Source organism: Syngnathoides biaculeatus, chromosome 20 (genome assembly GCF_019802595.1).
Source record: "Syngnathoides biaculeatus isolate LvHL_M chromosome 20, ASM1980259v1, whole genome shotgun sequence".
NCBI classification, from domain to species: Eukaryota; Metazoa; Chordata; class Actinopteri; order Syngnathiformes; family Syngnathidae; genus Syngnathoides; species Syngnathoides biaculeatus.
In genome coordinates this window covers 5,630,575-5,652,084 of record NC_084659.1, presented here as the reverse complement: position 1 = coordinate 5,652,084, position 21,510 = coordinate 5,630,575, and the positions used below count along the sequence as shown (strand labels likewise).

At 51.2% G+C, this 21,510-nt stretch overlaps 1 protein-coding gene across 4 annotated transcripts; it reads left to right on the top strand.

Annotated features, from left to right (window-relative positions):
- The first annotated feature begins 1,196 nt into the window (after positions 1-1,196).
- abcc9 (ATP-binding cassette, sub-family C (CFTR/MRP), member 9) lies at positions 1,197-21,157 on the top strand. Of its 4 annotated transcripts, none has more exons than XM_061807575.1 (40): positions 1,197-1,401; positions 1,796-1,937; positions 2,011-2,132; positions 3,114-3,280; positions 3,744-3,845; positions 3,935-4,075; positions 4,299-4,502; positions 5,119-5,283; positions 5,359-5,514; positions 5,679-5,813; positions 5,876-6,038; positions 6,119-6,159; positions 6,334-6,476; positions 6,814-6,922; positions 7,013-7,120; positions 8,888-8,960; positions 9,312-9,417; positions 9,547-9,585; positions 10,585-10,686; positions 10,884-10,968; positions 11,048-11,128; positions 11,623-11,760; positions 12,522-12,647; positions 12,712-12,811; positions 12,876-12,949; positions 13,086-13,241; positions 13,407-13,558; positions 13,640-13,709; positions 13,781-13,938; positions 15,397-15,489; positions 15,781-15,883; positions 16,117-16,230; positions 16,311-16,431; positions 16,531-16,661; positions 17,152-17,230; positions 18,281-18,389; positions 18,991-19,094; positions 19,170-19,303; positions 19,483-19,545; positions 20,730-21,157. In XM_061807575.1, the coding sequence occupies exons 1-40, from the start codon at positions 1,254-1,256 to the stop codon at positions 20,865-20,867; spliced, it is 4,695 nt and encodes a 1,564-aa protein (XP_061663559.1). In that variant the 5' UTR covers positions 1,197-1,253; the 3' UTR covers positions 20,868-21,157. The 4 variants fall into 4 exon arrangements, with proteins under 4 accessions (XP_061663559.1, XP_061663557.1, XP_061663558.1 ...); XM_061807573.1 differs by having other exon boundaries at positions 13,023-13,241; XM_061807574.1 differs by lacking the exon at positions 9,547-9,585 and having other exon boundaries at positions 13,023-13,241.
- Positions 21,158-21,510: the final 353 nt, after the last annotated feature.

Sequence of the window (21,510 nt, the reverse complement as noted above, 5' to 3'; positions counted from 1 at the left end):
TCTCGTTGAGGTAAACGCTCGACTTTTGAAATTGCATTTTTTTTTTTTTTTCCTCCCGTTGTGCGTGATCGCGACTTTTTCCTGCCACGTCGAGTGACGTCACGCGGGCACGATTTCAACGTCGGACGTTCGGCACGTTCCGAAAAGTGTGTGGAAAAATCGGAGCGTGGTCGGTGGGCGTCAAGTGTCTGCAAGCGTCACGTTCCCTCTTGGCCAAAAGTCAAGTCCGGCTTCTGAAGTATCGCAATTTTTCATCGGGGCACAAAACTGGGAAGTTCCGCGGTGACAAATTGGGAAAGATCTCAAAAACGAATCGAGGGTCGGTGGGTCTTTTGGCCGAGCACGTGTTGAATAATCGGCATGGTTCTGTTTCTGGTGCACGTTAAATGGTCCTGTTGGTTCGAGTCCGGCACCCCTTGAAAGTCCTGGAACACGTGGAACGGTGCAGTACACGTACGTCAAAAGCACTCCGGGACCCGTTTTCTGTTCTACTCCTCTACACGGTCACTGCAGGGGTTGCGGTTCGCCGGCCTGACTTTGGTGCGGTCAGCGTGGGTCCAATTCCCACTCGGTGACGGTGTGAACGCTTGTCCCTTTTCGCGTGGACCCCGCGACTGACTGGCGACCAGTTGAGGGCCCTTAGCCGGGAAAGCGCTGTTGGAAACTGAGGTTCAGTACACTTTGGTTTGGTTCTGGTACCATTCTGAATTCTAGTCATGCATTATTTATTTTTTTTTTTATTCAGGCGTGTTGAATGATTTTCCTTTCTGGTTCTGTTGCGTCAAATGGTCTTGTACGCATCGCAGAGTCTTTTCGGTCCCGGCTTAGTCCACGTTGAACGGTCTTGGGGGGGGGGGGGGTTCTGGTTTTGGTACATATTGGATGGTGTTCTTGTTTCTAGTCACAATGAGTTGGTTTCCTTAGTCCTGGTTTAGTACCTGTCGACTGGTCTTCTTGGCTTGAGTGGGGGAACGCATCCGGTCCAATGATCGCCTGGGTTCTGGTCTGGCACATATTGAATGATCCAGTCCACATTAGAATGGTTTTCTTCTTCCCGGTTACGTTGAGCAGTCTTCTTAGTCCCGGTCCAGCATCCGTCTACTGTCGTCCTGGTTCTGCTTGAGCACGTAATGAAGATTTTCCTCGTTTCGGGTTGCGTTGAATCCTTTTTTTTTTTTTTTTTTTTCTTTCCCCAGTGCGGCCTTGAAAAGACGCGCAACGGTGTCGTTTTCTGGGCGGCGGCGGCAGCCATCATGGCCTTGTCGTTTTGCGGCAACAACCGGAACAAGAGCGGCTACAACGTGGACGACGGGGTTCTGAACAACGGCTGCTTCCTGGACGCCCTCAACCTGGTGCCTCACGTCTTCCTGCTCTTCATCACCTTCCCCATCCTCTTCATCGGTGAGAGGTCACGCTTCGACTTTGCAGGGATTTTGGGTGGAGCGGCAAAATATTTGGGAGGGGATTATTACCTTTTTTGACGGCACGTGTACAGTCAAAGCGTACGCGTTGCCGTATTCTTGACCACGTGTGGAAAAACAACGAAGAGGATTGCAGTCGATCGAGTCGCTTGGAGCCTTCTTCGTTTGTGTCTGCGTGACTGCGTTACGCTGCCCCCGGTGGCCAAGTCGGGCACGCCGGAAGGAGACGCAATGAATTCATGTGCACAAACGTTTCATTCTTTGCAGTCTGACGTGATGTGATTTTTGAGTAGAATAATCATTTTTTTTTTTTCAAGGTTAGGCTGTCATGCACGACCAGCGTTTTGTATTAATTTCTCGGCTTTTGTGCGCAGGGTGGGGCAGCCAAAGCTCCAAGGTGCAAATCCACCACAACACGTGGCTCCACTTCCCGGGACACAACCTCAGGTGGATCCTCACCTTCTCGCTGCTCTTCGTTCACGTCTGCGAGTTTGCCGAGGGCCTCGTGTCCAACAAGTGAGGCCCCCCCCAAACTCCCAGGAAAGGAAGTCGGTCCCCGACGTTATGATGTGATGCGATGTGCCCGCAGGATGATGGACACCAACCACCTGCACCTGTTCGTGCCCGCCTTCATGGGCTTCGTGGCGGCCACCACGTCGGTGGTCTACTACCACAACATCGAGACCTCCAACTTCCCCAAACTTCTCCTCGGTGAGCTCACCGTGAAAAACGTTGTCGTCGCTGGGAAATAATCATAATCACAAAAACTGAGCTTTAATGATTCAGCTGAAATGCATTGCACTTCAAATCCATCCATCCATTCATTTTCTTCACCGCTTATCCTCACGAGTGCCGGAGCCTATCCCAGCTGTCAACGGGCAGGAGGCTGGGTAACACCCTGAACTGGTCGCCAGCCAATCGCAGGGCACATTGAGACAATCACGCCCGACGGGGCAATTTCGAGTGTCCAATCAATGTCGCGCGTTTTTGGGACGTGGGAGGAAACCGGAGTGCCCACCCGGAGGAAACCCACGCAGGCAACGGGGAGAACATGCAAACTCCGCGCAGGCGGGTCCGGGATTGAACCCGGGACCTCAGAACTGTGAGGCGAATGCTTTACCAGCTGATCCCGCCGTGCCGCCCCGCACTTAAAATTTGAAGATGAAATGCAAATGCGAAGTTAAGTACAACTCAACTGTACAAATTAATTCATGAATTCAGCAATTCTTCCGCATACCACTAGAGGGCGCACACAATCCGCAAGTGTTTCCACATGTGTGTAAAGACACACACACACACACACACATATATATATATATATATATATATATATGTACGGTCTTGGCGAGAATGGTATCGCGCCACCACGAGCCTGATTTCAAGGTGTCCGGTACTCGTAAAGAACTGACGATATCGGTCACCGACGTGCAACGAAAAAAAAAAAAAATCTCCCATTGAGAAAATGTTTGGCACGACTGCACTTGTTCAACACATGACGTGCATCAGAAGGAAGAAAAAGTCTTTTGTTCACGATCACTGCTCGTGAATTATGGATCAAAGTCGTCGCGGTTATCAGGATCCACGAATGCTCGTCATCGGTGTGGAAAAAAAGTGCGATGGAACTCCGCCGCTCGGTTGCCATTTCTTCTGCGGTTTGTGGAGACAACGTTTTTTTTTTTTTTCTGTGCGCAGTTCTGTTCATCTACTGGGTTCTGGCCTTCATCACCAAGTCCATCAAGCTGTGGAAGTTTGTGGTGTACAACGTGGGCACGCCGCAGATGCGGTTCTGCATCACGTTGCTGCTGGTGCTGCTCTACGGCCTGCTCATGGCCGTCGAGGTCAACGTGATCAGGATCAGGGTGCGCGCCGCCGACGCCCAACGAGACCCGGTGGAATCTTCCGGGGCAAAATTGATACGTCGGCGTCGAAACGCTGGACTCGCATGAGAATGCAAAGATCTCGGTTTTGTTGGCTGGACGTGACCAGCCCAACGATTTGGGCGATTTGGATCGATCGACATTTCTTATATTTCAGTTTTGGGTCTGCCGTATTGAATGCCGAATCGAAAAAACCATCCATCGATGTATTTTTCAACGATTTGGGCAATTTGGATCGATCGACATTTCTTATATTTCAGTTTTGGGTCTGCCAGTATTGAATGCCGAATCGAAAAAAACCATCCATCGATGTATTTTTCACGGACGCTCGCGTGACGGTCCCAAAATTGGCCAATTTGGCAACGGGGTTTGGTTTTTGTTTGACGAACGCGCGAGTTCCCACTTTTGGCTCTCCGCGTGACTTTTTGCGTTGTCGTCCCGGCAGAAGTACGTTTTCTTCGCCAACCCTCAGAAGGTGAAGCCCCCCGAAGACTTGCAGGACCTGGGGGTCCGGTTCCTGCAGCCCTTCGTCAACCTGCTGTCGAAGGTTAGGAGGAAGCGGCCCGTCCCGTCGGTCTCGCCCCCCCCCGCCCCCACCCACCCGTGACCGCTTCCGGCTTCCCGCTCTGTTGCCAGGCGACGTATTGGTGGATGAACCCCCTCATCATCGGCGCCCACAAGAGGCCAATCGAACTGAAGAAGATCGGCAAGCTGCCCATCGCCATGCGGGCTCTCACCAACTACCTGCGGCTTAAAGACGCCTACGAGGACCAGAGGGTCAGTTCTGCCATAGAAAAATAGCCCCCATGCCCCTCCCCAACCCCCCCCAAAAAAAGAAAAACCTGCGTTTGTACGTGTTGCTGCTCCGTGTAAAGTAGCAGTTTAGATGACGACATTGATGCTAATTTCCATTAGCGCGTCAACGGCGTTTCCCACGATGCATTACGTTAGCGTTAGCCTAGCAGACCGCGGATTGCGGGTGAATCCTTTTGTGACGCAGACGGCCGAGAACCCGGAGCGAGCGCCGTCCATCTGGCGCTCCATGTACCGCGCCTTCGGGCGACCGATCCTTCTCAGCAGCACCTTCCGCTACCTGGCCGACCTGCTGGGCTTCGCCGGGCCGCTCTGCATCTTTGGCATCGTCAAGAACCTGACGCAGGAGGAAGTCGGCGCCAACGCCGCCGCCGCGCCCGACAAGATTAGGGTGAGCGCATCCGGGTTCACCGACTGGGCCGCGCTAGTCGAGCCACTTGGGTGCGTTTGTGGACTGAGTGCGTCAAACTAGTGACATTTTTCACCACTTGATGACAAATGGAAAAACTGGGACATACCAGTAGAACCACTCAGGACTTTGTCTTCTTACGAGTTATTTTTTTCCTCCCACTCCTGCCTTCGAGTAGGATCTTTCTGTGCACTGGAGGAATGAATCTGCTGGAAATTGGTGTCGGATAAAACATGAGTAGTGCCTTATATTTATTTATTGTTTAAAATTGTAGAAGTTTTATTTTTGTCCCGAGCAAAAGAGACAAGGACGTGGGCAGTTGCTGCAAAGGGACAAACGAATATGAAGGAAGAAAGTTCAAGATGAGCTGCCGTGGGCCACAGCTCACGCTCAGACGCTCGCGCGCAGACTGACGTGCTGCAGCTAGCGATGGCACTCACCGGGCCACGCCCATTAAGGGCACCCGCCCAACACAAAAATGCATATTTCTTGACATCCTCTTTCAGAATGATTCCAAACATGTAGCACCAAAATCCTAAATGCTGAAGTGGGCTGCTTTGGTATTGGACTCCCTTGAAATGGAACAAAATTGTTGCAGGAGAGGTACTTTGGCGTCCACTTCATGCTGTCCACCGAGCTGCTCCAGAACCCCTCGGTTCTGGCCGTCCTGCTCTTCCTGGCGCTGGTGCTGCAGAGGACCTTCTTGCAGGCGTCGTACTACGTCACCATCCAGACGGGCATCAACCTGCGGGGAGCCCTGTTAGTGAGTAGTCCCGCGCTGTCCGTGGGGTGCCGCACGGCTCGTTTCCCAGCCCCAATTTGTTCTCCCTCCACCCAGGCCATGATTTACAACAAAATCCTGCGTCTGTCCACGTCCAACATGTCCATGGGCGAGATGACGCTGGGCCAGATCAACAACCTGGTCGCCATAGAGACCAATCAGCTCATGTGGTTCCTGTTTTTGTGTCCCAATCTGTGGGCGATGCCTGTGCAGGTATCGCTATTATGATTCTTTTTTTTTTTTTTTGCACTTGACTTGCACAAAATGACACAGTAAGTCTTCTATTTTTGTTTGACGGAACCTGTTCCAGGTCTCCTTTAAAAGCAATCGATCCTATCCAATTGCGACCACAATTTCAACCTCAGTTTCCCCCCCAGATCGTGATGGGCGTCATTCTCCTGTACTACTTCATGGGTTGGAGCGCGTTAGTCGGCGCGTCCGTCATCGTTCTTCTGGCTCCGGTCCAGTACCTCATTGCTACCAAGCTGGCCAACATGCAGAAGAGCACACTGGTGAGCGTCACGCCGAATTTCCCCGCTCCCAACGCTATTGTCCGCCGACTGGCGTCTCGCAGGAGCACTCCACCGATCGCCTGAAGAAGACCTCGGAGATCCTGAAGGGCATCAAGCTGTTGAAGCTTTACGCGTGGGAGAACATCTTCTGCGGCAGTGTGGAGGAGACGCGAGGCAAAGAGCTGACCAGCCTCAAGACTTTTGCTCTCTACACAACCATGTCCAGTGAGAAGATGGCCACAAACTTTGCTGAGGGTGTTTGTTGTTGGAATGTCTTCACCATGATTATCTTCTGTCCTGTGCAGTCTTTATGAACGCCGCCATTCCCATCGCTGCTGTTCTGGTGGTGAGCTTCTCCGGGGCACACGGAAGTCATTTTCGGCAAAATGTGACCTTGTATGGCAACGATTCTCATGTTCAGTTGATATTAGGATGATGCGCGGTTCCTCGGACGCAATCCCCCTGGACCCAAAAATGGTTGAGAAGCTGTGCTCTAAACGCTCGATCCACCTCTTTGCAGACCTTCGTCATGCACGTCTTCAACACCAAGACCGGTCCCAGCCCCGAGAAGGCTTTTGCCACACTGGCGCTCTTCAACATCCTGGTCACGCCGCTCTTCCTGCTTTCCACTGTTGTCAGGTTTGCCGTCAAGGCCCTCGTCAGGTGAGTTGACCTCGTGGACGCCTCGACTCGTGGCCACATCATCGGAGAACCGTCTGTGTTCTCGCCACATTTGCCCAGGAAGTGGAGTCTGCGGCCTGTCGCGTCTAGTGAGAAAATAACACGAGAGTTTGATCAAATCGGACCCACAGTCAAGCATAAAGGCAACAGTCGTGTAAAAGTCCGGGGCTGCTTCCTTTCTAGAGGGCCTGGACGACCTCCCTGACGCATTGAACATTATGTTTTATCGTAACAATTGCAATGTTTAATTGGTGCTAGGATAATGAGGTGATCCTTGGGGCTGAATACTTGATCACCGTGTACTGCACGTGCATTCCAGCGTCCAGAAGCTGGGCGAGTTCCTCCAGAGCGACGAGATCGGAGACGACACCTGGAGGAACGGAGAAATGTCCGCTCCCTCGGAGGCGGCCAGGAAACACCCTGCAGCGGTGAGTGCGCGCAGTCCGCGTCGACGTCTGTCCGGATGACGAGATGCGGAACGCTAACTTGCCGTCTCCCGTGTCTCCCGCCTGGCGAAGACCAAAGCCATCAACAGGAAGCAGCCGCTACGCTACCAGATGGACAACTACGAGCAGCCGTCCAGGCGGAAGATGAGACCCAGTGAGACGGAAGATGTGGCCGTCAAGGTCAGTTGCTGGGAGGGAAAAAAAAGTCAGACTTGCGTGTGTTCCGGCGGCGCGGTGACGAAATGCAGAATTGATTCCGTTTCGAAAACAATTCAACCGCATTTTGGGACGATACAGTTTGTGGTGATTTCACAATTTTCTTTTGGGAAGTTTTACGGCAGTCTAATCACCTTTACTTGGGTGATATTCGTCCTAGTCTTACCATTTAGAATTTGGATGGCGTTTGTACTTATTTGGCAATATTATTTTGGTGGGGTTTGTCGTCACACGACGTTTTACCTGGGAGAGTTTGGTCGAACAAAAATGACATTCTATTTTGGTGTTGTTTGTCAAGATTTAACGAATTTTAATTTTTTGTTCAGGTGAGCAGTGATTTGTCCTTATCACATTTGCGTCTGGTTCGCAGTAATTTGACGATACAATATTTTATTTTGGTGCGGCTTGTGGCAGCAAAACCAAGTTCTGTCATGTTTGCCCCTGGAATGAGCCAACTACGCAGCAAAATTTTGATGACGTATGCGTGCCACTGATACCTGGGAGCCGTTTTGAATTCATAAAAAAAAAAAAAAAAAGCACCAAATGTCTCCTTTAAAAAAAATAAATAAATATATATATATATATATATATATATATATATATATATTGACTTCATGTATGTGGAGGTGTTGAATTCTTTCCTGCAAGCTTCTTCTTTGCGTTTGACGTAGTGAATACGTCAAGCTCGGCTCATCGGCAGCTGTTTGTTATCACGGCGAGTGCGAACGTGACTTCTCAGGAAGCGAACGATTCACACGAGAACGTCTTGCCCCGAACGTGGCCTCACTCAAGGCGACTCTTCCTGTCCCATCCCCGCGGGGCGACGGACTGCTCATTAGGCCAACGAGGAGGTCGATTCGGGATGGGGAGCTTACGGGGGGGTCACGCGATGGAGTCTGCCTCCCCGTTTGGAAGTTTTCGCCAAGGCCGGGACCGTTCCGACTCGGTCCCGAAGGTATTCGCCCGGGTCGAGGTCGAGTGCGCTGGGAAAAGCCAGCTTGTCCGCCGTTTCTCCGCGGCGCCGCTGTCACTTCCTGTTCTCGGGATTGACATTTGATGAGCCAGAACGTGGCCTCGTTAATTTCACGCGACGCTTCCGTCGTCGTTTTAGTCTGTTCTCCCTCCTCCTCCCTCTCGTCCCTCTCGTTCCCATTTCTCCCAAACAGCAGAGGTGGGAGTGAGTCACTTTCGTGCTAAGTTATATTTCAGTGTCACGTCTCAACCTTTAACTCCCAAGTTACTGTGGCAAAAATCGAGCAAGTCCAAGTCCAGTGGACTCCCCACCGAAACCGTGACGCACAGAATTATTTGGACTCGTTCGCCACAATCGTCCGCGGATTCATTCCTCCGCTAATTGCGATAATAATAGCCTCCGCTTTCGGAGGCTCTGATGTTCCGAGATTGGTCCAGAAGAGATCCGCTCGTGCTGAGATTGATGCTGGGGGAACTCGAGCCCGGGGGTCGTCCAGATAAAATAAACTTAACGGGAACAAATAAACATAACAGAAGGGAGGAATGCGACCGCCGGGAAGCGACGTGCCGGACCATCGGGGAGGCGGGAATCCTGCGTGTTTTGGGGAGGCTTCGTGGTGACGGAATGCAGGACAGGTGGACCTGAAGGCCAGGCCAGGAGTCAAGGGGATTCTTCCCAAAATGGATCGAGTCCAAAAAAGGCAAGCAAAGCGTCCACAAACGATCACATCGTGAATACCTCTTTGCGCCTGTTCACAGGTGAGCGACGGATGCTTCACCTGGGGAAGCAACCTGTCCACGCTGACCGACATCAACATCCGCATCCCGACAGGTGAGGACCGTGAAACCGAGGAAGGATTCAAGGCACAGTTTTTATAGAAATGAAATACACTGCAAAAACAAAAATGTCACACAAATCTGCTCTCGCTGTATTTAAAAGACTGCAGCTTCCAAACTTCTCATGTTAGCTGCGTAAATTAGCTTGTTGCGGTCGCTTCCAACGGTACCTCCCGAAGTTAGCATCAATTGTGAGCGCTAAGGAAGACCACACAGCATTAGCTTCAACGTTAGCTTCCCAACCTCGTTGAGCTCTGCTTTTTTGCTTAATGATGGCGACGTCCATCGGAAATGCGCTTTTATTGTAGTCACCCGCAGCCGCTAACATGGAAACTTGCGCCGTCAGGCCAGCTGACCATGATCGTGGGCCAGGTGGGCTGCGGGAAGTCGTCGCTGCTGCTCGCCATGCTGGGCGAGATGCAGAGCATCAGCGGCCGCGTCCACTGGAGCAAGTAAGTCGGCCATCGCGTGCCAGTTTTTAAGCTGGTCTTGGATCATTCCTGTTTTGAACCGATGAGCATTTTGCACGCGGACGCGCTTTAACACCAGCTTCTGACCTCCTTGCCTTGTCGCCGCATCAGGCCGCCTGATGGCGAGACGTTCTGCCAGGGGACGTTCAGGTACTTTCCATCCGTCATTCTCTCCCTTCATCCATCCGAGTCGCAAAGCGATCGCTTAACTGGACGGTTAAAGACGGAAGCTGATTAGAAAGGACGGCGTCGCTTTGAGGGTGGGAAGTTTGGAAATCATAAACAGTTTGGCGGTCGCCACGGAAATGGCCATCGGAGGTTCTGGCCTCCTCCCACATTCCAGCATCTCACGTTAGGTTCATTGAGATCTGAATGGGAGTGTGAATGCACGTTCGCCCTGCGACTGGCTAACGCCCAGTCCAGGTCTGAGCTGGGAAGCCACTTCTCGCAGCAGGCGAGCGCACGTCGTCGGCTCACGCTAAAGTGCCGCCGTTGACAGCCATCCGTAGGCGGCGGAGGACGAGGCCGGCGACCGCGCCGCATGGTAGCGCGCTGACTTCCTGTGACAACATCGCCCACTTCCCCCCAGCAAGTGTTTTTGTCTCCGTTATTGTCGTCTTCGTGGACTCCCATCCACAGTAAAGTTTGAGGCCTTGCGGACAACCTGTACATTTCCTTCTGCGCCATTTGTGAAGTCATCTCCGCCTCGTGTTTTGTGTTTTCAGCACGATGACGCCCTCAACTGCGGAAGGAAGCTCCGGTTTCCTTCATTCCGCAGTGAAGCATGGATGGATGGATGTAGATGGATAATGTTTGTAAACAGTTGCCCGTGGCGTACTCATGAGTGGTGGAAAGCGATTGACTACCTCTGACTTGAATTGTTAAAACCAAGGACAAAATTTGTAGTCGTGCCACTGAGGTGTGGGGCCAACCGTGAGTACGTTTGACGTCTTGCTGAAAAGTTTTGGTGCCGCGGCTTGCGGTGCTGTCGCTTCACATTCCATCGACCTGCCGTCTTAACACGTCGTTGACGTTGCTCCGGGCGTGTCAGCGGCGAAGCTGATTGGACGCTCCAAAAAAAAAAAAGAAAAAAAGCGTCATCGTCCCTCTTCTGACTGCAGCCTTCGTTTTCCATCATGCACCCCGCAGCAAGAACAGGTACTCGGTGGCCTACGCGACCCAGAAGTCCTGGCTGCTCAACGCCACCGTGGAGGACAACATCACCTTCGGGAGCCCCTTCAACAAGCAAAGGTGCGCCCCACGTCATTGATAAGTCTGAGCCCGGCAAGTTTTCTGTCCGTGGGTGAAACCACTTAGCTCCCCGTTAACAAGACACTATTTATCATGGTCGTGTAAAAATTGGAAATCCAGGTGCATGTTTTCCCTTATTGGACGGCACGTTTTGTTTCCCTGTTGCCTGACACCAAATTTGCGCATACTTGCGTCAGGTACAAGGCGGTGATCGACGCCTGCTCGCTGCAACTGGACATCGACCTGCTCCCCTTCGGAGACCAAACGGAGATTGGAGAGCGAGTAAGCCGCGAGGACGCTCGAATCCCGTGAGCGCGCGTGGCTACGTTGGCGTTTTCTTGAGCGTGTGCCGCCCTGCCAGGGCATCAACCTGAGCGGCGGACAGCGTCAGAGGATCTGCGTGGCTCGAGCGCTCTACCAGAACACCAACATCGTCTTCCTGGTCAGCACAAAGTCACACAAAAGCATCTCGCTAACTAGATCAATCAACGTAATCGCATTAGCCGAATTAGATGCGTCAGGAGGGAGCGGCGCACTTCCCTCGACGGACGACGTGTTTGCGCGCCGGCGTCATTTTCCCGTGGCCGCGGCGACGACAGCTCGGCTTGCGCGGATTCCGATCCGCTTAAAGAAACGTCGTCGTGTTGTTCGGCTGGGAAAAGGGCGGCGAGGTTGAGCGGTGACCACGACCGTCTGATGAAAGACGGATTGAAAAATTTGCTCCTTCTGGTGGAGAGAAGCATACGATCGTCTCGCAAAGATACGAAAAACAACAACAACAAAAAAAGTTGAAATCCAAGGAGGACTCAGAACTTGAAAACAACCGCTGATGGCTTAGAACTTTGTCCCACACAACGTGTTGAAAGTCGACCCGGAACCCCGACACCCCCAACATATTGTGTGTACCCCTCGTCTACTTTTTGATGAGTCCCTCAGGACGACCCCTTCTCGGCACTGGACATCCACCTGAGCGACCACCTGATGCAGGACGGCATCCTCAAGTTCCTGCAGGACGACAAGCGGACCGTGGTTCTCGTCACCCACAAGCTGCAGTACCTCATCCATGCCGACTGGGTGAGAAGACCAAAGCTCAGCCCGACCCAGACCGGTCGCTTCTCACATTTCAACCGCTGTTGAGGACCAAGAATGGTCCGACCCGTTTCTGAGCACTTACGGTATCGAGAGTCTAGTGGTTAGTGACTAAAGTCATATAATATAAGATCCGCTCCCGCCCCCCCCCCCCAAAAAAAAAAATCAATTGGGATTAATTACTGTATAATTCGTTTTCTGAGCCGCTTATCCTCACAAAGTTTGCGGGAGTGCAGGGTCCAATCTGTCTGTCATCATACAGGAGGCGGCGTACACCCTGAACTGACCGCAAGGCACAAATAGGCAGACGACAGTCGCACTCACAATCACACCTACGAGCAATTTAGAGTCTCCAATGAATGTTGCATGTTTTTTGGGATGTGGGAGGAAAGAGGAGGGCCCACCCGGGGAAAAGCCACACAGGCACTGGCAGGACATGTAAACTCCACACAGGTGGGAGGGGCCAGTATTTGAACCCCGGTCGCACTGACTAGTTGCGCTGCTATGCCGGCTTATTATATCATATTAAAATGTTTTTGTTTTTTTTTTTTTTGTTTTTTTGCAAACAAGGTCATAAATAGTTGGTTAATTCATCATTGCAATTTCAATCTAAATGAAAGAAATGACAATTGCAAATTTCAAATACACAGTTTTACGTCCACATTTTTCCACATCACCCACGTTTTGACTCCTTTAAAGGTCAAAGCTGTCGCTTGAGCGCAAACGTTTGCTTGTGGCGCCTTCAGATCATCGCAATGAAGGACGGCTCCGTGCTGAGGGAAGGAACCCTGAAGGACATCCAGACGCACGACGTGGAGCTCTACGACCACTGGAAGACGCTCATGAACCGGCAGGACCAGGAACTGGAGAAGGTTGGCGTCACCCACCTCGCCGACTGCCCTCCTGTCGGCTTTCTGACGGGCGCCCTCCGTGCAGGACATGGAGCAGGACAGTCAGACCACGCTGGAGAGGAAGACCCTCCGCCGAGCCTTCTACTCCAGAGAAGCCAAGAACCAGGTGGATGATGAGGACGAAGGTAGGTCCGACGTGCTCTTTGTGAGGATGCCTTTGGGTCCTCAATGGATTGAAACTCCCCTCAGAGGAAGAAGAGGAGGAAGACGATGAGGATAACTCATCCACCATCACGAACAGAAGGTCAAAAGTCCCGTGGAAGGTGAAATGAGCGCAACCCTTGCGCGCTCTTCCATTGGTCTCCATCCACGGTGACCAGAACTTCTTCTGCTCAGGTGTGTTTGTGCTACCTATCCTCCGGTGGCTTCTTCATGGTCTTCCTCATGATGTCCTCCAAGCTCCTCAAGCACTCGGTCATCGTGGCCATCGACTATTGGTTGGCCATCTGGACCTCCAACCGCACCAACCAGACCATGGCGCTGGGACCCAACGGAACATGCCAGATCCACGTGGCCGGCGGGAACGCCACTCTCCCCGGCGTCGTCAGACTGGAGGTCCGTCCGCTAACTCGGAGATCTTTTACGTGTGTGGATTTGTAGAACCGGTCACTCTGACTTCCCCCGTTCTTTTGACCCCGAAGGTACGAGTGACGACATGGTGAAAACGTTTGCTTTTTGAACATTTTGAAGTCTCCGGAACGTGCACGCGTTGGGTTGCAGGACTCCTTCTACCTGACGGTGTTCATGGTCCTGTGCGCGGCTGGGATCACGCTGTGCCTCATCACCTCCCTCACCGTGGAGTTCCTCGGTCTCTCCGCCGCCACCAAGCTTCACCACAACCTGCTCAACAAGATCATCCACGCTCCTCTCAGGTAGTCAACGCCTCCATTTCTCGCGATGGGCCGTTTCTTTGTTCTTCGCCGGCGGGGACTGACTTCTCCATCTTTCCTCAGGTTTTTTGACATCACCCCGCTGGGGCAGATCCTCAACAGATTCTCAGCGGATACAAACATCATCGACCAAGTCGGATGTCTCTTACGGTGTCATTTACTGAATTTTGACCATTCCCGACATCAGTGCTTTTTCTCCTTCAGCACATTCCGCCTACGCTGGAGTCTTTGACGCGTTCCACCTTGCTTTGCTTGTCTGCCATCGGGGTGATTTCCTCTATCACGCAGACCTTCATCATTGCGCTGGTCCCCCTTGCTGTCGCCTTTTACTTCATACAGAAGTACTTCCGGGTGGCCTCCAAGTGAGTGCAAACCTGCTTTAAGCCTCACTCCCGATCCACTGTTTGGGCTTCTACCGGTGGTCAACGGTGGAAAATTGGTCAAAAGTGTTCTCTGGGTCTTGCGCTACACATACAACCTGTACTACGCCCAAATTAAGTAAGCAGCACAATTGACCCCTCCGTACAGGGCACTTAACCAGGCCTCCTGAAGTGACGTCACGCCACGTGCGCTCACGTAAGACAAACAGTAAAAATGGCAAATACAATACATTCTGAACTGAGACAGACGCCATGCTTCTGATTTCATTCAAATCAACGACATATTATAGATTCTAAATACAATACATTCTTAACTGAGAGAGACGCCATGCTTCTGATTTCATTCAATCGTTCACACGTAGCAATGTTATGCTAGCGCAGAAGTGTCTCATTCATTTATACGAGACGTGTATTGAAAATCAAATATGGGGCATATCTTCGTGCAAACGCAGTCTGGTTAAGCTTCGGCCGCGAGCCGGCAAGAAATCGACACGTTTGCGCGGTCCGATCGTCGCTAAATATCGCTCGAGAAAGAATAAGTGTGTCAATCGTGCGCACGCAGCGGTGTTATGCTAGCGAAGAACTTGGAATTCATTTATACGAGACATGTATTGAAAATCAAATATAGGGCATACCTTGGTGCAAACATGTGTCCCGGTTGATGGATTTAGTTGATGATGCGGTCCTCCACAAAGTTTGACCCATCGAAGGCATTTTTCGTACCGGGTCTTCGGTTTTGGAAAGGGTACGAATGGAACTCCACCAACTAGCCTTTCGGGATACCTGTCGTCAAAGTCCGTGACGACACCTCTTAACCATATCTATTGTTAAATAACCCAAATACGCGATAAAACGCCAACAAAACCTATACTGGACCATGCAATGTTGTCTGAGAAAACGGCGGGAGCAAAAACGAGCTTTGGTCTATGCAGATCTCTGGCCTCTGATTGGTCAGTGACGCGGATTGCGCAATATCCACGGAGGGGTCACTTGGGAGGGGCTTGGCTAATAGCAGTCCAATGTGTGGCTCGCGTGGCGCTCCTCAGGAGTCACGTGTGGGTACTCCACAGTTCCTATTTATGACGCTCTGAAGACAAAAGGATAGTTCACTTTTGTTTTCTGTCACTTATTGATTTTTGTATTCGTGCCAAAGATTAGCAACTCTTGTTTTGTCACCCACGTAATCGCCAGCAATGGCTTATTGTCACACGCGAATCATGCCACAAAAGCAACACGTAATCCTGGTGCCAAAAAAGACCGATCGCAATTCACAGTTGGTCCACGTTCCTTGGGGGAAGTTCAGCTCCGTACTTTGCCCGTAATCTTTCCCCAAATATTTCTCCGGGTTCACTGCAACCGTGCAATGACCAAACCTTGGATTGTGAGTGAGGTTTGCGGGCCAGTTCCACCTCAGTTGTTGTTCGTCCTCCCCCACACCAGAGACCTTCAGGACCTGGATGACTCCACACAGCTTCCACTGCTGTGCCACTTCTCCGAGACGGCCGAAGGTCTCACCACCATCAGAGCCTTTAGGTAACGCGCATTCCTGCACTTCAGAGTGATTCGTCGAAGCAAACAAACACAAGAGGCCTCGCGATGCTTCTTAGTGTTCTTTCCCATCAGAGTTACGATCCGACATCAGCGGCTCTCACGCTTTTTTTCCTCCGCATATCCCCCCTGAGGGCCCTTCTACCCACACACACTTCCCGCCATCGTTATCAGCTGGTCTCCGTCCAGAGGAGCGCTTGGCTCGTCCCGACCACAACGGAGTTGAAGACGATGATATCGATGCGATTGAAATTTTCTTGGTCAATGTTGCTTCAGACACGAGGCCCGCTTCAAGCAGCGCATGCTGGAGCTGACCGACACCAACAACACGGCCTACTTGTTCCTCTCGGCCGCCAACCGCTGGCTGGAGGTCCGCACGGTGAGTGCGCTGCCGCAATAATTAGGCACACCTGCGCTGTCCGCGAGACGTCCCTGAACGCACCGTCGCTTCCAAAAGTCAGCGAAGCACAAAGAAAGTGACCTCGTTGTGCTTGCCAATGGAACTCATCAGAGATTGACAACTCCAGCTCAGTTTCTTCTTTTCTGTAGTTTTGTTGACATTTTGCGCATTATTAGCGTTGCGTGAAAGACTTGACGTTTTGCCCCGTCCAGGACTACCTCGGCGCCGTCATCGTGCTGGCCGCAGCCGGGGCGTCCATTTGGGGTTTGGATTGCGGTCAGCCTTCGGGAGGCGAGGTGGGCCTGGCTCTCACTTACGCCCTCACGGTCGGTTCACCTCGACGTCGCTGCTTTGACATCTTGGAACAAAAAAAAAAAAACAAACCATCTGCTTGTCTTTCGTGCAGGTCACCAACTACTTGAACTGGGTGGTGAGGAACCTGGCCGACTTGGAGGTGCAGATGGCGGCGGTGAAAAAGGTCAACAGCTTCCTGAGTACTGAGTCTGAAAACTACGACGGATCCATGGGTAACTTGAGTGTCACCGAACATTCATTTGTGGCTCAGAATCGGTAAAAAATGTTGAATGGGAGCAAAATGCCACTCAAAAGGGTTTGTCTTCCTGCAGATTCTTCGCAGGTGCCAGAGACGTGGCCTCAAGAAGGAGAGATCAAGATCCAAGACCTGTGCGTGCGCTACGATCCCATGCTCAAGCCCGTGCTCAAGCACGTCAACGCCGACATCCAGCCGGGCCAGAAGGTAATCGGCCCACGTTTGCTCCAGCAACATCTCCTGGAGTTGACTTTGTTTCTGCTTTTTGGCCGAATCATCCAACGTTGGTGCTGCCGTCCTCCGCGTTTCTCGCAATTTGACGTCGAGCGTAAGTAGTTCAAATTTGGTGGGAATTAGAAAAAGGTTCAGGAGGTGCTTGTCTTTGGGGGAACACCTGGAAGTCGGCAAAATCACCATTCAGACCAAAATGCCAGACCTCCTGTGAGCTCTTCTCGGGACTTTTCTTGTGGGTCAAGTCGTGATAGACGTACCTCGCAAATGAGATATCGCGTCGTACAACTAACTTTCTCAAAGGCTCCCCTCGATCCTTTACGATGACCTTCACGTAGTGTTGTCTAGCTGTGACCTCGAACCCCTGAAGGGTGTCCGGAGTCACCGCAGTCCCCGCGGCAACGGCGCTGGTCTAATTTTCAAGTGCCCGAGCCGCTCCTCACCCCCTTTGTCGCGCCGCCGCCAGGTGGGGATCTGCGGCCGCACGGGAAGCGGCAAGTCCTCGCTGTCCTTGGCCTTCTTCAACATGGTGGACATTTTTGAAGGTACGAGTCCAGGACCCCCCCCCCCCCCCCCCTCATTCTTTTCTTCTTTTGTGTTTACGTCTCCTTCAAACAAGTTTCCAAGCTGCCCTTTTTTGGAAAAAGTGTCACGCCGGCATGAAAGTTGTTGACACTACGAAGCGATACGATTATCTTTAGTTTTTGTGGAGACGTAAACACTGATTTTCTTTACATGCCTCAAACGCTGGCCTTGAATCATTTGTTATTTGAATGCTGTTAATAATGTATGAGCACAGTGTCCACTTGGCACGCCGAACACATTCTTCTCATCTTTATCTTCAACAGTTTAATTTCCATTTTATGTCTCCGGAGCACCAGGAAACTTTTTTTTTTTCCCCCCTCTTGGAAGGGATGACAGTGGATATCCCCAGTCCATAATTTCAATTTATATTCTGTGTGAGTACGGAAAGTATTCAGACACCCTTCAATTTTTCACAATTTATTTTGCACCCATCGGAGTCCAGCTGTGTTTGATGATGCTGATTAGACTCGATTAGGAAAGCCACACCCGTGTCTATATCAATATATAATTATATAGCAAAGGCTTACGGCTGTGCGATATTTCATTTTCCTTCTTTAATATAGCTGGACAAATGCCCACAATTCAGTTTTTTTCTGTCAATGTCGGGTGATGTGTGTCCATTTTATGAGAAAAAAAAATAAACTGAAGTGTTTTTTGCAAATGGCTGCAATATAAGCGAGTAAAAAAATTGAAGGGGGTCCGAATACTTTCTGTCCCCACTGCATGTCGGCAAGCGACAGACGGCCTGGCAGTCAATATCAGGGGTGCATAATGATGACAAATGATTCCCACTCACTTTTACACCTGGAAAAGATGGTGAACTTCAAAGCCCAAACCTGCGAACTGCGCAGCACGCATGCTAACCGCTAGCCCAGCTTGCTGCCACTCTTCCAATGGAATGTTTGTGTTTCTTAGAATAACGCGAGTCGTTGGTCAAAAAGATCGACTGCAGTCAGCGCTCGACTTGGAGGATGTCAACTCAATCCCATTTTTGTTTCTCCCCCGTCCAGGAAAGATCATCATAGACGGGATCGACATCTGCAAACTCCCCCTGCAGACGCTCCGGTCTCGCCTGTCAATCATCCTGCAGGACCCCATCTTGTTTAGTGGCTCCATAAGGTGGGTGCGCACTTCCTGGCTGGAGAGACAACTTCCTGTTTGTGTTGATGTCATTTCTTCTCTATTTCGGGGGTAAACCTTGGAAGCAGCTGCCGTGCTTCCAATGAATCTTGTTCCAGCAAAAGAAGTCGCGGGGGGGCTTTTTTTTTTTTTTTATTTTGGTGGTCGGACATTTATCTTCGTCGCTGTTGATTCCTTTGAATGTGCATACGAGAGCACTTCCTGCACTCGCCAAAATGAACTGGCCTTTCGTTGGCAAATGAGCCCAGACGCAGTAGACGTCGCCTCGCAAAAACAGCAAAGGTCGTGGAATTGTGCCGTGTGGAACTCCCAAGTTCACCAGCGTGTGAACAAGGATCAAGGATTTTTGTCCCGCAGCAGGAACTCATCCAGAGACCTGAAGTGACTTTTTGCCCGTGTCGCCCCCCCCCCCCCCCCCGTCCCGGCTGTGTTTGTTTGGACTGCGTGTGCGGTCGAAGGTTTCACACTGCCCTGCGAGATGTGTTTGTCGCGCGTTCTGACGCACTTTGACCTGCTGCAACGCTGGAAATGATCACAGCGATGTGTTTGAGCGAAATCAAACGCCGCAACCCTCCCGCAGGTTCAATCTGGACCCGGAGCGGACGTGCAACGACGAGCGGCTGTGGGAAGCGCTGGAGATCGCTCAGCTGAAGAACATGGTCAAGGCGCTGCCGGGAGGTCTCGGTACGCTCGCGTGAGCTTCACGCCGGCTGTTGCCTTGAATGGAGCTTTCTGATCGGTCGCCGTCCCGTGCGGCAGATGCGGTGGTGACGGAGGGCGGCGAGAACTTCAGCGTGGGTCAGCGGCAGCTCTTCTGTTTGGCTCGGGCCTTCGTGCGGAAGAGCAGCATCCTCATCATGGACGAGGCCACCGCGTCCATCGACATGGCAACGGTACGTGCGAGCGAGGACACTGGAAGTCCGGTCAGTCGGGTCAAACGTTTCTTGGTACCGGGCGGGGAGCGGCGGTCGCTGATGCGCTTTGAGCCGTTTATTGAGCGGTCAAAAAATGAAAGTACAAAATGCGGAATGCGCGTGAACATCAATGGTGTTCTCTGCGTGTTTGTCCTCAGGAGAACATCTTACAGAAAGTTGTGATGACGGCGTTTGCGGACCGGACCGTGGTCACCATCGCGGTGAGTCTTTGGCCTTAGGCCACGCTTTGTTTCTGGACCCCGTTTGCATCCTCTTCCCACTTCTTCTCGTGTTCAAGCTTGACTTTAATCACTAAAGCGCTTCCCTTCTTCCCTCCTGTTCTCTCCCACCTTTTTGTATCCTGTCCTGTCCTGTCCTGTCCTGCACTACCGTGCCCCCCCCCCCCAACCCACCCACCGCTCTTCAGCACCGCGTCGCCTCCATCTTGGACGCCGGGCAGGTGTTGGTCTTCTCCTCTGGGATTTTGGTGGAAAGTGACTCTGGTCCCAACCTGTTAGCGCAGGAGGAGAGCCTCTTCAGTGTGCTCGTGCGGACTCACAAGTAGCGCCGGACCGGATCGGCCCGGTCCGGTCGGACTCGACCTTCCCCCGCCCCACCCGCCTCCCGCTCTCTTCCTCTTTCTTCCTGCAATCTTTCCGTCTCCAATGTTGTTCTCTCCACCGGCTGTGTCGGAGCTCGTGGTCAAGGGCTGGTTCTGGTTCTGCCGGAGACAGCCTGGTTGGTACCAAAGCACTCGGAAGAGCATGCAAACTGAATCTGGAGCAGGGCTGGGAAAAAGACAGCTAAGTTCTCGATCGCGGCCCACCAAGCGACTGTCCAAAACATTTTTTTTTTTTTTTTTTGCATTCATTTAGTCCTTTTTAAATTGGTCCTTTAAAATGCTTCTCTTTTTTTAATATTAATTTACCTCTCAATATGAGATGAAGGTAAATAATAAAATGTATTTTGAAATTAAATATTACAATTTTTATTCCATTAAATAGTTGGTTGAAAATTAATAGTTATGCTTGAATGAGCATGATTTTTATGAAACAAAAATTCCCTTTTGCATTCATCTGTTTACCTTCTCAAATGTTTGTATTCAGCGTCTTCATTCTTTTAGAACATCATTTTGCATGGACGTCAATGTATCAATAATCCAGTTTTCAAGCGAGCGTGAATGACTTTCGGCGGCACGGTGGGTTGCTGCGGGTTCAAATCCTCCGTGTGGGATTTGTATGCCGTCAAACTGTGCATTGAAGTGTTTCATTGAAATGGTCGAAATGCTGAAACGAATACGAATAAGGAAATCTGAGACTGAATGCTCATCTCGGGACGTGTCCTTTTGAGCCTCGCGAGCGGCTGGGCCATCCCACAATAAGCGTGTCCTGTGCCCCCCCCCCAGCACCGAGTGCACACCATCCTCACGGCCGACCTGGTCATCGTCATGAAGCGCGGCAACATCCTGGAGTACGACAAGCCCGAGACGCTCCTGGAGCAGGAGGACGGCGTGTTCGCCTCCTTCGTCAAGGCCGACATGTAAGCGGGCGGACGACGCCCGACGGCCGACGCTTCCTCTCGGCGCCGCCCTCTCTGAATGTTGCGGAAGCGTGAGGTTGCGTCACACCACACGGCCGACATTTGACCCTGCCTTGCTAGTTTTTGTCGCGCTCCAAAGGTTTCGGCCAGTGGGCAAACTCCCTTCTTGCCGTCTCGGTTTGAAAGTGCAGCGAAGGCCTGCCTTGCAAAATATTTCTGCACAATGTTGGTCAACAGCAAGTCTTCGTTTTTGTTTTGCTGTTCATTTCAAAAATGATTTCGCTTGTCCTGTCACATTGTCTCTTTTTTATCCTTGGGGAAATTAAATAATTAGTTCCATTTTTTTTTGGGGGGGGGGGGCGGTTTTGGAAAATTGCCTTAAACCTTGGAAAACTAAGTCATGATAAATGAAATATTTTCAAGGCTATTTTACAGAATAACTTTGTTCAAATAAATGTCCAGCCAGTTCCCGACTGTATGAGATATTGCTAAAACGAGCAGAGTGCATTACATTCGGACTTGAGTTCATTTCATATCTTTGGTATAAGCAATCATTCCATTAAATAATATTGTATAGTTTTCATTAGCGAAAGACAAATCAAAGAATTTTTAAAAATTGTTTTGGAGTGTAATTTGTGCATGACAGC